Source organism: Dromaius novaehollandiae, chromosome 1, assembly GCF_036370855.1.
Source record: "Dromaius novaehollandiae isolate bDroNov1 chromosome 1, bDroNov1.hap1, whole genome shotgun sequence".
Lineage (NCBI taxonomy): Eukaryota > Metazoa > Chordata > Aves > Casuariiformes > Dromaiidae > Dromaius > Dromaius novaehollandiae.
In genome coordinates this window covers 199554430-199570543 of record NC_088098.1, presented here as the reverse complement: position 1 = coordinate 199570543, position 16114 = coordinate 199554430, and the positions used below count along the sequence as shown (strand labels likewise).

Below are 16114 nucleotides of genomic sequence, written 5' to 3'. Positions count from 1 at the left end.
TACCAATATTGCTAAAAATGGTGATTCTCAAAGAAGCTCTCTGCAGGAATTAACAAGTACATGCTAATAAAACAGATATTACAAGAACTATGCAAAAATATGATTTAACAAAAATAGATGGAATTAGATATTTTAATATTTAAAATACCTGTTAACAAGACAGAGTTCCCAGCTGTAAATGCCTTTTAAACCCCACTGCAACATGTGTTATTCATAATGCAGTTCTTCCATTCATTTTGTTTGTTTACAAATTGTACATAATTGATTTATTTATCTGCTTTAATAGAAACTATATTGTGAATTGATATTTAGAGCAGAATTATACTATTTTCTCCTTTACAGCTGTTTTGAAATGGCTGTTTTTAAAAACTTTCAATATAATCCCGTAAAATGCTAAAAACTAAAAAGTTTTCAATTGGAGCATTATTTTTTTAATGGAGACCATTTTCTAAAAACATATTAGGGGCTGATAAAACAAACAGTTAAACTGAAAGAGCAAGGGTAAGGTACACACTAACAGTGATTATGACAAGCAGACTGTGGCCAGTAACCCCTGAACCCAAATTAGTAGCTGCTGGAACAGTTTGAGTCCTTACTTGCAATGTTACTGCTGTAAAAAGATACCGCTCACCATGCTTTGGAAGGCAAGGAAAGTTCTACTGTTTAAAGAGTATATTTTCAGGGTCTCCTTAAATGGCCATAAGTTTTGACTGAATAAACTGGATCACAGACTCCACAGCTTAAAAGACAACTGGACAAAAATCTGATCAAATCTTCAGTTTGTTTCAGTTGCACAAACAGTTAACTTGATGCAAGGCAGAGGACAGATCCAGAGCAGGAATGAAAATCAGAAAGGTGAGAAAAGAATGAGACAACTTCATTTAGTGAGAGTGCTGACTTACTGTAACTTGAAGTGATTAGGAATTTACAGCATGTAATTTTGCTTAGGCTATTTACTACTTTGTGGCAGTTTTGCATTCCAGGTTGTACTCAGGATTTAGCCAAAGCCAGTAAAGACAGTTACATCATCTGGGCTTTTCCCTGTAGTGTGATCTGGTTAGAGCATCTCTTAAATCAGGTCTAGTGAGAAAGGTCCAGTGTTGTCACAGAAGATCCTAATATTTCTGGGTTTTGTGTTAAATTTTCATGCATTAATGTCTATTTATTCTATACTTCATAGCACATAAAACCACTTGTAGATTGATACATCTTTTTGAAGCATAAGAAAGGTCTGTTGAGACTTTAAGTTGTTGTGAGGACTTCTGAAGCAGTACATGGACTGAGGGGCCTAACGAGGTGGGCCAGGGAGTGTTTCCAAGCTCCTGGCCTCAGGTGAACACTAGGGCAATGTGGGCTACATGTGGCTGTGCCACAGCCTGGACCCAGGCACTGCAGTCAAATGTCTATGCTATTTAATTGCTAAAATAGCCCCATCACAGCATTAGATAATTATCATTCTCCCAAACCATTTCCAGAATGGCCGGGGACCATTCCCTATAGCTGCTTGCAACGTGTCCACTCTACTTTGGAGCGTTAGAGAGTTTGATAAGATGAATATGGTCAGATTCCATTTGTGTCTTGCCACTGTTTCATTTACAAGGATAGACATAGATGCACTGACTCCTTAACATGGTCCCCTTCCCTCCAGTGCCCCCAAATAATTGGATTGAAACATCACCACATGCTGGGCACCAGTATACCCAAGTCCCTGATATGAACAAACTGGGTACCAGAGCTAGGGCTCTTGCCCCATTATGCATCTACTGCTCAGTTTGAATGTGTTTGAGGACAACCAGATAATCTAAAAGCCATAGGCTGAAACGTATATGAGAAGTCACAGGCAGAAAAGGAGGACTAAACATGTATATATATTTTTTTATGCTGACGTTCATCATTTACGACAGGTAATTCACCTTAAAAATTTTCCCAGCTAGAGTCTGTTACTCTGCAAAATACTTGTATTCCAGAAACTCCAGGTATAAAATTCTATGTCCAAAAGTGTCAGGTCTAAAGTTTCAGTATGAAAGTAGTGCATGCACAGAACCTGAGCAAGTTAATGCAAGAAGTGATAATGTGTTAATACAATTTTGTTATCTTTGTTTCTCTTGTTGGGAGCTGGAGTAGAAAGACATTTCACTCATATCCCCTGTGCCTTATCTCTTATGAGGGGACTTTGAAGCTGCAAGAAGGTGAGCAGCATAAAGCCCTGACGTTGCCTAATGCTCACAAAACATGATCATACAAAGGGTAGTCTGACTGACTATATATTTTGTAGTGGCTTTATAGCTTCCTTATGCCATTAGCATAAGGCAGCAGGGGCAGGTTGCAATTCAGTTCAGAAAGCTTTTTATCTCACAAAAGTAATACAGAGTTCAGAGATCTCTGCTCTGTTCTCTCTGTTTTCCATTTAGCTATGGATCACTACTTTCCCCACAGTGTAATGATTTGCTAATCAGCTGGAGAACCCATGAGGTCCTCCATAACACCCAACCAAGAGAAAGCAGTAAAAATAGTAGAATGATTGAATCATCTTTTTTTCTTTAAAGACTTTAGGAGCTTTAATTTTTTTATTCCGTTTCAGAGATTATGGCAGGTGGAAATCTTTATTCACTTTTTTATTGGGACTTTTGGTTTTGAGAGCAGATTTCTCAGTTTATCTGAACACCAGTCTCTGAGACTCCAGATGATGTTGTTGAGCACCTAATGAGTCAGACGGTGACTGTGGTGGAAGCCTGCACCCACAGGTGTAGGCTGCTGCCTGAGAAAAACATACCTTCCAGTGGAGCCTCTTTGTACCCCGAAGGACATGTGCTAGCAGTAGTCTGGAGCTAGAGAGAAGCACTTGCTGAGAATTCCTGAGGTCCATTGAGACATGAATAATTCTAGGATCCTATAATCCCAAATTATGGAGGAGTATAGGGTTTTTTTTTTGCCCGTTCTGCTGATTTTCAAATGCTCTCTGCTTAATATTTCAAAAACGTTAAGTCATTAATCCTAATAAGCTTCCTTTTAAAGTAGATAATTATTATCCACCTCTTACAGATGTTTTTTTTTACAGACACAGAATAGCAATGTTTAGCAGATAACTAAATTTGCTTCCATTTATGTTTTCCTTATCCCACAGGCTAAAGGTAGGCAGTCAGACAAGACTGCCATCCTTTGCAGTAGTTGTTCATTACTCTTCCGAAAGATGAGGAAAGCACATGGTGAAGCAACTTTTGTTCATGCTTCCATCATATGACATTTTTTAATGTTTAGCACAGAGGCTCCCACCTTGGGAACAGGCATAACCTAACGCAGGAAATAGATCTATTCACAAAATTAAGTGTATGCATAAGTGTTTGTGGGATCGGGTCAGAGTAAGTCTTAGAAAGATGAAAAAGAAGCCAAATTTGGTTCACGTTTAGCTCTGGCTCAGCCATCTGCACTGATTCATTCGAAAAATCTGTCCGAAAGACTTCAGAGTAGCGTTTCCTATCTAAGAGGTGGTCATGGAGATTTTTGCATTTGTGCCAGTTGCTCCCTTTTCTTGGGCTTTTGGCAGGCGGAATTTTGTGGCTGTTTAATTTTCGAAATTGGGTGCGGGTTGCCTTTTTTTTAATCCCGGGCCTGAGCCTGCCCGACGTGGGAGGCAGGGCAGGCGCCGCTCGGGCGCGACGAGGCCTGACAGGAAGCAGGGGGCGCTGGGCGAGCCGGCGCCTCCGACGCGAACTCCACGCCCTCCCTTTGCCGCCGACCTTTCCCTGGCGGCGCGACGCCCACGCGAGGGCAAAGGCTTCGGGGGCTGCTGTGCGCATGCGCCGGGCCCGCGCGCATGCTCGGCAGTGTCTAAGCTCCTGTATCGTAGCAACCAGGCGCGGTGCATTAGGGGATTGCGTCGCCTGGTCTCCCCCTTGGCAACGCGGCGTGGAAGGGGAGGTGGGTGACGGGCGAGCAGGCCGCGGGGCGGGGGAGGAAGGCCGGTGTCCTGGCGTTGGTCCCCGGAGCCTCTCGCCGGGGGGGCAGCTCCGCCGCCTCGGCCCTGACCGAGGAAGGGGAACGATGCCGCCCTGCGCCGCGGGGGCACCGCAGATGGCGCAGAGGGAGGCCCGAGGGATGAGTTCTCCTGCTGGAGAGCGGCCACCCCTCAGCGGGATGTGTGGGGCCTAGCTCAGGTCACTGCTAAAGCGTGCGTATTTCATACTGTAGATGGAATCAGTTTGGTATGTTCTTAGGTTTTCAGGAAAGTAGGTAGCCAGGCAGACAGACCTTACTAGTGTCTTCAGTGAGGAAAAGGCTGCAATGTGAATGCAACCCTTATTAGACATCCTAAGTACCACTGAAGAAAGGTATTGGAAACCAGGCTTCTTTAATTCCAGTTTTTTAAAACTGCTTAAGCTGAAATGACAGAATTATGTGAAGAATTCTGCATAGAAAGAGTAGTTGCAGCTGTGTTGGTGTAAGGACACAGATGAAGAAAGATTTGGAGCCAGAAGGGATATCTTTCATTAGAGTACTATGGTTTGGTCTGATTAAAAAATAATAGCAAACTTCAGGATACGCAGGAATTTTCTCAAATCTGAATTATCTGAGAATGTAAAAGTACCATTCTGAATACTGTAATTACTTGTAATGATCCTTTGGCTTTAATGATGACTATGTCTGTTTAAAACTACTGTTAAAATTTTGTCATGACAAGTGTATAAGTGCCTGACAACCTGATTCTATGGAATGGTGCCATTTAATATTGTGTTTTCAATAGAACTCCAGGTTTTTTTGAGTATTTATGTTTTCTTAATATCAAGGACAGGACATGTAAAGTAAAATTGAATTGGAGCTCTTTTGAATTTGTAAGCCTTATTATTATGGACATTTTACATTTTTAGGGCATATATAATAATGCTGAGATAATATTTGGGATGTTTAATATTTTCACAGATAAAAATGATGCAGAATGTGCACCTGGCGCCAGAGGCTGATGAAGATGATCTTTATTCTGGATACAATGATTATAATCCTACTTTTGACACAGAGGTAAAAATATTTGCTGTTTTCCCCCTTCCCTGTGAATAGGATTAGTTCTTAAGTGCAAGATAAGAGTATGTAGGTACCCTTATGTGCAGGTATAGTGCTGCTTTAAAGTCAGTTTTTCTTCATTTAGCAAGAAATTTATAAAGTTTCACAAGGATTTTTTTGAATATTTATTATTTCTCTGATACTTTTCTATCCCAACAAAGTATGTTTGTGCATCTCAAAGTATGTTTGTGTATCTCATGCCAGGTCTGATATGCTGTAGGGTTAGAATTTATGAAGTATTACGTCCTAGGTATTTGAAGGCAAAAGTTTGGTATGGTGTTTCCCAGATCATGTGCAGCAGCAAATCTTCTGGTGCAAAAGCCTATTTATTGATCAATAGGGCATTTACCTATTATTGTGCTACAGCTGAAGGAGACCAGAGAGTAGAGTGGAGTCCCTCTCCCCTCAGGTCGCTGTACAATCAGTAAAGCACCTAGGATGACTCGCAGTAGCCCAGCAGACCACTTCCTGGGAACTGCTGGTGTCGTAGAATTATAGAATAATACAGAGGTCAATTGGTCCAAACCCACAACCCTTTCCCCTGTTCTACACAAGGCCAGTGTTTCAAGACTTCATTTTTCTTGCCACCTTGTGTGAAATCCCAATGCCAGCGCAGTCCATGGGAGTTTCAGTGTGACCTCAGGAACATAAGATATCTTATTGTATTGGCATGACATAGATATTAATGTCAGTTAAAATTTAGAAATAGTGCTAGTAATAAGCTTTTGGACAGAAATAAAAATTTTGCACATGCTAAATTTTATCACTTAAGCTCTTCTTCATCATAGTATTTTATTATTTTTCAGGGGATAATAAGTTTTTACATTTCCTCCTACTTGCAAGAATCCCATGGGTTAGGGCCCTAGAAGGAAGGGGTGTCCATGAGAGCTGGTTGATATTCAAGGATCGCTTCCTCCAAGCTCAAGATTGGTGCATTCCTATGAGAAATAGGTAGGAGACCTGCATGGATGAGCAAGGAGCTCTGGAAAAAATCAAACAGAAGAAGGAAGTATACAGAATGTGGAAAAAGGGACAGGCCACTTGGGAGGAATATAGGAACATTGTCAGAGTATGCTGGGATGCGATGAGGAAGGCCAAGGCCCATTTGGAATTAAATCTGGCAAGGGATGTCAAGGACAACAAGAAGGGCTTCTTCAAACATGTCAGTAGCAAAAGAAAGACTAGGGAACATGTAGGCTACTGAATGGGGTGGGTGCCCTGGTGACAAAGAATACAGAGAAGACAGAGTTACTGAATGCCTTCTTTGCTTCAGTCTTTACTGCTAAGGCCAGCCCTCAGGAATCCCAGACCCTGGAGACAAGAGAGAAAGTCTGGAGAAAGGAAGACTTCCCTTTGGTTGAGGAGGATCAGATTAGAGATCATTTAGACAAACTTGACATCCACAAATCCGTAGGTCCCTATGGGATACACCCACGAATGCTGAGGGAGCTGGCAGATGTTATTGCTAGGCCACTCTCCACCATCTTTGAAAGGTCATGGAGAACAGGAGAGGCGCCTGAGGACTGGAAGAAAGCAAATGTCACTCCAGCCTTCAAAAAGGGCAAGAAGGAGGACCCAAGAAACTGCAGGCCAGTTAGCCTCACTTCCATCCCTGGAAAGGTGATGGAGCAGCTCATCCTGGATGTCATCTCTAAGCATGTGGAGGAAAAGAAGGTGCTCAGAAGTAATCAGCATGGACTCACCAAGGGGAAATCATGCTTAACCAATCTGACAGCCTTTCTATGATGGAATGGCTGCCTGGGTAGATGAGGGGAGAGCAGTGAACGTTGTCTACCTTGACTTCAGCAAGGCTTTCGACACTGTCTCCCGTAACATCCTCATAGATAAGCTCAGGAAGTGCAGGCTAGATAAGTGGACAGTGAGGTGGATTGAGAACTGGCTCAATGGCAGAGTTCAGATGGTTGTGATCAGCGGCACAGAGTCTAGTTGGAGGCCTGTAGCTAGCAGGGAGTCAATACTGGGTCCAGCATTGTTCAACTTATTCATCAGTGACCTGGATGAAGGGACAGAGTGCACCCTCAGCAAGTTTGCTGATGATACAAAACTGGGAGGAGTGGCTGATACACCAGCGGGCTGTGCTGTCATTCAGAGAAACTTGGACATGCTGGAGAGCTGGGCAGAGAGGAACCTCATAAAGTTCAACAAAGGCAAATGCAGGGTCCTGCACCTAGGGAGGAATAATCTCATGTATCAGTACAGGCTGAGGGCTGACCTGCTGGAAAGCAGCTCTGCAGAGAAGGACCTGGGAGTGCTGGTGAACAAGCTACCATGAGCCAGCAATGTGCCCTTGTGGCCAAGAAGGCCAATGGTGTGCTGGGGTGCGTTAGGAAGTGTTGCCAGGTCGAGGGAGGTGATCCTTCCCCTCTACTCAGCCCTGGTGAGGCTGCATCTGGAGTACTGTGTCCAGTTCTGGGCTCCCCAGTACAAGAGAGACATGGAGCTGCTGCAGTGAGTCTGGCGTAGGGCTGTGAAGATGATTAGGGGACTGGAGCATCTCCCCTATGAGGAAGGGCTGAGAGAGCTGGGCCTGTTCAGCCTAGAGAAGAGAAGACGGAGAGAGGATCTTACCAAAGTATACAAATACCTTAAGGGAGGGTGTCAAGAGGATGGGGCCAGACTCTTCAGTGGTGCCTTGTGACAGGACAAGAGGCAGCAGGCACAAACTGAAACACAGGAAGTTTCATCTGAGTATGAGGAAAAACTTCTTTACTGTGAGAGTGACAAAGAGGTTGTGGAGTCTCCTTCTCTGAAGATATTCAAAACCCACCTGGACATGATCCTGTGCAACGTTTGAGCAGGGGGGTTGGACTAGATGATCTCCAGAGGTCCCTTCCAACCTTGACCATTCTGTGATTCTGTGAAACTTAAAATATCAAGAGATAGGCAAAATAATGTAATCATTACCTATTTGCAGTACAGCCTATCATTCAGTAATCTTCAAGTCAAATATTTTTAAAGAATACTTATCTTTTACCTGTTTTCAGTAATCCTAATGTTTTGGAATTGTGGCTTTGGGTGCTGTGTTTTATGGGGCTGGGGAGTTGTTGGTTTTATTTATTTTTCTTTTTTTTTTTTCAGGATTTAGAAAACGATGTAGCTTTTCAACAGGCAGTGAGAACAAGTCATGGTAGAAGACCCCCTGTAAGTACATTTTAAAATATATTCAAATAGTGTAGAAGTTCTCTGGAGCTCTAGCTCTATTTTTGGCTCTGATACAAACTTCCCTTGAGCATTGCTCATCATCTTTTCTTTTCTTTTTGTCTACTGCTAACATGAAGATGCAAGCTTTATTTAAATGAAAAATAAGTAAAAAATGAGCAGAGCATCACTTCCATTAAGCTCTGGAGTTACGCCAGCAAGGAATTTTGTCTGGAAAGGTATATTCTTGTTTGAGGAAATGAGTCAAAGGCTGATTAAAGAGCAAAACGAGGTTCTGGAAGGACTTTCTGTTTAATATGCTATTCATGGAGGCGCTAGTCTTGACAGACAATCTTAATCGTAAGAAACTAGAAAATCTGATTTACAAAAACATTTGTTGTTTTGATTGTTTTTCCTCCATTTTCACATAATTTACATTAATTTGCATACATTCATTTTGCTGCGACTTAAATCTTACATAATATTTCAAAAGAAATATAAAGTTGGCATGTGCGCTTTACTTTGAATATATATTTTGTGACTAAAGAGGAGCTGAAACTGTTCTGGTTAATGTTACTTATTCACAGAACAATGTGGTTCTACAATGATATTCCTTGCTATCACAATTTTTAACCGCTATTATTTCTATGAATTCACTTTACAATTATCAGTCTTTCTAGGTAGTTTAATAATACATGTGATTGCTCGTTGTTTTTTTTTTTTTTTTTTTCCTTCACTCAGATGACGGCCAAAATTCCTGGTACAGCAGCTTCAAGACCTGTAGCTACTGCATTTGGGGTAAGTTTTTGTTTGCTGTTATATTCTTAATGACAGTGAGGTGTTTGCCTTAAATATGAGCACCATTAAGCCTTTGCACAAAATGATCTCCTTTTATCTTAGCATTTTCCTCCAGTAAATTACATTTATTGTTCACTTTTGTAAGTGCAGGACTCTGCTCTTGTCAAGGTGTGGTTACTGATGTTTTTCTCCTAAACCATACTGTGAATCAACTTCTGTACTGCATAAGGCAATAGATTTCAAAATATTAAAACCTGATTTTCTTGCATGGGCAATTGGATGGATTCTTCATTAGTTCTTGGGAAAGTCTTCTGAATATTAAGATGAAATTAAATCTTAAAAAAAAATGAGTTTTCAAATCACCTCTAACTTAATCAGAAAAAGTTTGTTTTATTCTGTGGCATACTTAGCCAAGGTTATGTACTAGTGCTGTGTCCACTCTCTTATCCCTTATCCCAATAATTTTTGAACCTGTTAGCCTGCCTCAATCAAATCTGATAGACAGTGCTCTCAAAGATGTGAATCTCCTACAAATTTTGATGGATAGAGAGAGGAAAGAGATTTTTATTAACATCCTAGATAATAAAAGACTACAGTGTTCGCTTAATGTATCTTAGACATGCAAGAATGCACACTGGACTTCTTGGCTCTACTGCTTGCAGATCCATGTCTTTATGTATTCTTCTTACACTGTCTAGATTATATTTAGTGTCACTGCAATTTATTCTTAACTCTTGTGTCCCACACCTTTGAAATAAGTCAAGTAATAATGTTACCCATATGAAGTTATTTCACAGTACAATAAAATGTTCTGTAAGGATTTTTTTCCTATTGATTACTTCTAATCTATTCAGTTGCTGGTTTTGTTCTCTTACTTCTTTCCAAGATTTATTGCTTTAGATATCTCTTACCCAAGTTAGCTGGGTAACAGTTTCAAAAAGAGGTAAATTTTTGTCATAAGTCATTAAAGTGCAGCCTTTATTCTGGACCTTCACTTGCCTGATCTGGATATCTTCCTTCTGAGACTGTTTTTTTTCTTAGCAGTTGTATCTGCAGATACTTAGTGTAGTACCAAGCTTTGGGGAGACAAGGAAATTTATTGAAGGAGAAGTGCGCTGGAAGGCGCTTCTAAGGATAATAGAGCACAGATATTTATCCTCATTAGCGGTTAGTTAGATCAGGAGTGTGCCAGTTGTCCTGACTTGGTAAACTTCAGTGCACAACACAGAGCAGTCTTGAAGTGTGAGAACTAGATCCTTTTGAATGAACCTGAACCTAAACCAAATGATTCTTTCCAGACTTAGTGTGCTCCAAGTACTAATGGGTCAGTCCACAGGACTGTCTGAGAGCTAGAAATCCCCAAAGCACTGTGCAATCCTCAACAGTGCATCTTTTACTCTGCAGATTTGCTTCTTCTGCACTATGATACTTGTTAATGTAGATACAGCTTTAGCAGGATAAAGCTAAAACCATTCATGATATGTGATGGATAGTACATAAAACATAGGCCTCTGGGTGGGAATTAGAGGGTACATTTTTTCATGGCCCAAAAGTGCTTTGCCAGTCTGCGTTCCATGTTTGTAGTAGTCATTAGCATTTACAACTGAAGATTTGGCACATTTATTCCTTTGTGTTTTTAACACTGGTATTGAAGAACAGTGTGTTTAGTGTGTCTGCTCGTGGAGAAGATATCTATTGGCAGCTACAGAGCGTTTCCTTATTTATTGTAAAATAAAATCTGCAGGAAAGCATGATTTACAGCACTGAATCTGCCCCTGTAATTCATGGTTAGGTGCAAGCTCCTTCATTTCATTTATAATGAGAGTAATAGAGGCCATCCAAAATCTAATTAAAAATAGGTGGATCTTAGTTTTTAATCTTGTCAGCTGTGCTCAGAATCTTACTGCAGTATTTTTTGTATGTAATGTACGTGTTCTGGATTTTTTTTTAAATAATAATTCAATCATTTAAATTTAAACTATTAAAATTTATACTTTATATAATTTAATAGTGAGGAGTGCTGCTGCCTCAGATCTTACAAAAAGCTTTCAAACAAAAATTACATTAAAATTTCTGCTTAAAAATAGTATTTGTGAATTTGTGTTAACTGAAGTGCCTGAGAAATTTTAAAAAATATGGAAAACACCTATATTGAACATCTATAATAATGGGAATTCTACTATGAACTTCTGCGAGCATAAGATTGGGCCTTAAAACTCCACAGTGAAAAGGCTTACAAACTTCTAATGCTTTGTGAATGCTAGTTTTAATTGAGTTACTTTTTGTTTTGGTAGTCAAAGGCAACATTAACTTCATCTATGGGAAGACCAATGACAGGAGCTATACAGGTGAAAGTTTTAATACTTACATTTTATCTGGACTCAGAACGATGATGTTTTCTGACAGATTTGGAGATTTTTAATACAAATATTTAAAAATAATTGAAATGAAAATACAAATGATTGCTCTGTTTTAATTTGTACTTTTTTTCCCAAAAAAGACTACTGTCAGAAAATGTGAGGGTTTTTTTTCTGTGTATGTTTTATTTGAGCACATGATTGGAGGTGGCACCACCGAAGTGCTTCTTAATAGCTATTGACATTCAATGAATAACTTTTCTTTGAAATAGGAAGAGAGGTAGATTGTTTTCCCTGGTTTTCTAATATAGTTATACTTTAGTAAGAATCTGCAGCAATATAGCAAAGATTTATTTTTTTTCTCTTAAACATATGGGCTTAACATCAAATACATCTATACCCTCTGTTTATTCCTCTGTATCAGCCCAGATGGGAGTCAGGATTGTTTAATAAATTGTCATGGTGTAGTGTCAGATACTCATGTCTCGAGAGGAATTGTCTGGTAATAAGAACAAATTTCCAGCTTATTTTTGCAACTTTTGGCTTAGATCATGTAAAACATTCTGATCCGTATTTTCATAGGATTCTCAAACTTTGCTGTCAGTAAAAAAAAAAAAAAAAACAAAGATCTGATTTTTGAAACAATGTGACAGACAGTAAGCTGGAGCACATTGCTGATCTCCAGACCAGCCGTTCCTAAGAAGAATGTCTACAAATGAGAGAAAAATACAAAATATACGTTAACATTATTAGAAACAAAGCACAGTAACAACTACGTCTGCCTGTGGAGGGAAAAAAAGTTTGGAATTAAGTATTCTGAATGTATGTAAGATTTGTACAAAGTAATAACTGTTCCTTTATGTCAGTTATAGCTTCTCTATAATGTGAGCTCTGCTATTTTGTAGACAGTTACGATATGTACGATGTTTGAGAAACATACTGGTCAATTTATCGAGGTGGTAACAACCTTTTCTTTGTATTTAAAGGTTTTGTAATATGTAACTGATGCCCTTACCATTCACAATATATCCTTTCAGGAACTTTCTTTTAATATTTCTTTCCTTTTTCTTTAAGGATGGGGTTGCTCGACCAATGACTGCAGTTCATGCTGCAGGTTACACTAAAGCATCTGTGAGAGGTACAATTTGTAGAAATCACCAACTGCCATAGGAAGATACTGTTTTACAATTTTCAAGACTGTTAATTTTGCAGGTTCTTTATTTGATCCTCTTGGACAAGCCAAGGGTCCTGCTCCTCTTCTGGAAATGAAAAATGAAGACAGGTATATAGATATATTTTTGTTCAGTTTTGCGTTACATGATTTCAAAGTTTTAACAGCAAGAAAAAGTAATTTACAGTAGAGTTTAATAATGTACAGGCAGTCATGAAGTCTTGGGGAGGCCAAACTGTGTTTTTGTGGGATAAGGCTACAAATATTTATGCATATGGTTAGCTGACTCCCCAGAGAAATTGCATTGATTTTGAGGAGAATCTGATCTCAGTGACTTCCAGTTCTGACTATAGCCCAGCAATCTGAATGCAGTTGTTGCTACACAAATGCTGTGTTCTAGAACAGAACATGTAGTTCTATGGAAGGGACTTTAGGGAATTTGCCTGCTCTTTCTCCTTGCTCGCTGTCTGACCTTAACACCTTCATAAAAAGTAAAACTGAGGCTGTAAAAGTTTTACAGGCTGGTGTAAATGTTGGGGTGTTAGCTGAGAAGAGGTCCTCAGACTTTTTGAAAAAGTTGTATTCCTCAAATTCAAGAGGAATAGGGAATAGTGATGAATAGTTATTTAACTGAGGAAAAAAAACTAGATGAATAACAGCTTTTGATTAAAATCTACATATGCAAGCTATATTTTGAAGTTACGCATGCAAGTTAAGTTTCTGTTAATTACTTTTAAAATAATATTTCGTTTCACTGGGTGCTTGACTTGAAAGTTTCACCATCCCATCTATTCATTCTGTCATTGCTTCTCTTCAACAGACTGAGTCTGTGAAATGTGCATGTCTGTCTTTTTCTTGTAAGAGGATTTATGTTCTCTTAAGCCTCTGTGCTTAAACTGAAAGTGTGAATATACCTTTGCAGGATCTTCTCTGTATGTAGTTCTGCATTATGTTTTCTTTGACAGGAAGGTTGATTAGTTGCCATATGTTGTGATATATTACACTACTGCGTTATTTTATTAAGACCAGCCTGCGTAAAAACATGCTGGTTTGCAGTTGCTAGTGTAAATCAATCTTTCTATTGTTACTTTCATTTTAGTCCAGAAGAGAAGATTAGTCAGTTAGAAAAAAAAGTGAATGAACTTGTTGAAGAAAGCTGCATTGCCAACAGCTGTGGGGACTTGAAATTGGTAATTTTTTTGGATTTCGTTTTTCTTTTGGTATTGTTATGGGAAGCACAGTTTGCATAGATAGATACTTCAGACTGACTTTTCATTGAAACATTTCAAATTATTAAAGTCATCTTAATTTTAACTTTGTTATGACTCATCTTCTAATCCAATCATGGCTTGTATTGCCAACAAAAGATAGGAATTGTATTTCTTGTGTATATATTTCTCAGGATTTCAGTGTTATAAAGACCCCTCCCCCATATTTCCCTTTGCCTCTTCAGATGGGTCTAATCCATTAGTCATACTGGCAAAGACTGAAATGAAGCCAGTCTAACGAATGGAGTACTCTTCTTCAATATCAGGCTTATAACTGGTGTCTTTGCTGCATTTGATCACCAAATATGTAAGGATCTTGCCTGAGTTCCATTCTTTTCTCTTGATATTGCTCAGGGCTTTTCAATAATGTAATTTTCAGCCAGCACTGGTACTCAGCACCAGATTCAGTCTCCCTCAAGCCTCCTCCACAGTAACCTTCCTTGTCATGGCAGTTTGGTGCTGTAACAGATGGAAGCCACTTATATTGTTTCTCATTCACCATAAGCGTTTGGCATCAAGATGGACCATTTCATCTTCCTTTAGTTCTTCAGACAAGGGCACCTTCCGAGCTGAGCAAACGTTATAAGTGCAAACACTGGTATCCTTCATAGGACAGTGGCAATAAAGCACATCAGCCTTGGATTGCTGCGCATCAAAATAGCTTCTAATTCTCCTTCTTTCTTAGGATCAGGCTGATGTTTTATTCCATGTGTTTTGGGCTGGCAGCCTCGGCACCTAAACTACCGGAAGCAGAGAAGGGGCAATTGTTAGGACTAATGAGATATATTGGGTTCCTGGGAATGCAGACTTCCTTTGTGCCCATCTCTTGCCCTCAAGGTGTTGCCATCTCATTCAGTGGGGGGGAAGGTAAACTAGAGCTGTTGGAGATGTCATTTCTGACTCAGATGCCTGAGCTGCAAAATTTTTTGAGATAGGAGAGCATTCTGAGGAGGTATCGTTACAGTACAAGAACAGGGAAAGCATCATTCCTGAGCATCTATTGCTTGTTACTGTCAGACACAGGACACTGGGTGATGGTCTTTTGGTCTAATTAGCTTCTCATGTTATCTGAGAAGGCCAAACTTCAAGAGCTATTTCATGGCAAGGATTGCATATGGTCTGGAAAGAGCCTTCCTACTAATCAGGCAGATGGTCCATTGTGCACAGTGTCTGTATGTGTGAATCAAACAATACCTGAGCCCAGGTTTGCAAATTGTTAACGTGGCTACTGACACAGTTCTGGCCCATGTCAGCTAGCACTTTGCAAAGTAGTTCCTAGATACAGTTGAAGGTTGGTATGGGTGAGGAACTATTCCCAGTGGACAATTTGGATGTAGTTGCCCTGTTGTGAAGGATGTGAGAGCCATGTCATGCTGGTGGGTAGTGGCTAAATAACAGGCTGTAACCTGTTTTATTGACATCTAGTATGGATATAACTAGTGAGTTCAAGCATGGCGATTTAGAACTCACTCAATTTTAAATTCATTGGAGCAGCCCTGCACTTGGAGACAGTGAGGGCTCTCTCACCTTGAGGCAGGTTTCATGGAGGACTTAGTATTATCTGGTGCCCTCCGCACACGGTGAAGGCCTACTTAGTTCTTTTATGCTAGCTGTTCTTATGCACCTATGTGATGCCTCTTATCAGACTACATGTATAATTCTTACAGTCTTATCTATATTTGGTGCTTTCCTTAAGAAGTAACCTTCTATTTTCGTGTTGCAGGCCTATTGGAGGTGAGATATTCCATGCTACGATGGCAGGATCTACTCTTCCTTTGCAGGGAAATATCCAGAATTTTGTTAAGAAGCCTGCTGGTGCAAAGTTTTCTCCTCTCTCTAAGATTTGAAATTAGTGTATCAAGAATCAAATTTTCCTGTCAATGATTAATCTCTTGGGTAGTGTCAGTCAGGTGGAACACTGATCATCTTGATTTCAGTAGTCTAGCCTAGACAGTCGTGATATCATGATAACTTTCTCCTGTCTGTGGACTCTTATCTTTATTCTTGGGCCTACTAGGACAGCAGTCTGGAATCCTGGTCTATCCCACTCATACTCCTTTCCAATGATTGTTGGATTATCTGCTGAGCTAATAGCTGGATATCTCCTTTAAAGAGGTGGATTTCACTTAATATATCTTAGCCTAGCAGCCTGCAGTGTAGGGAGTTTGCTTCTTGGGAAGTTAACGAGAAGGTTCCTAACAATGAAAGTCTCAGTCCCAAAGTTGAACTTAAATCTGGTGTTTAAATTGAATGGGTCTACCCTTCAACCTGCTAATGATCCTCCCAGGTTGCATTTTTGTAATAAA

General features: G+C 39.9%; 1 protein-coding gene across 4 annotated transcripts in view; it reads left to right on the top strand.

Moving 5' to 3' along the window:
- The first annotated feature begins 3849 nt into the window (after positions 1 to 3849).
- IFT88 (intraflagellar transport 88) overlaps positions 3850 to 16114 on the top strand; it is a 58574-nt gene continuing 46309 nt past the window's right edge. The window contains exons 1-8 of one of the 4 annotated variants that reach the window (XM_064505025.1): positions 3850 to 3918; positions 4918 to 5013; positions 8155 to 8217; positions 8956 to 9012; positions 11307 to 11360; positions 12444 to 12507; positions 12582 to 12651; positions 13640 to 13730. In XM_064505025.1, coding sequence (XP_064361095.1) covers positions 4924 to 5013; positions 8155 to 8217; positions 8956 to 9012; positions 11307 to 11360; positions 12444 to 12507; positions 12582 to 12651; positions 13640 to 13730 — 489 coding nt within the window. In that variant the 5' untranslated portion in view covers positions 3850 to 3918; positions 4918 to 4923. Of the gene's footprint in view, positions 3919 to 3940; positions 4169 to 4188; positions 4329 to 4917; positions 5014 to 8154; positions 8218 to 8955; positions 9013 to 11306; positions 11361 to 12443; positions 12508 to 12581; positions 12652 to 13639; positions 13731 to 16114 lie in introns of those variants that run through there. The other 3 variants (XM_064505027.1, XM_064505026.1, XM_064505028.1) reach the window with 3 other exon arrangements.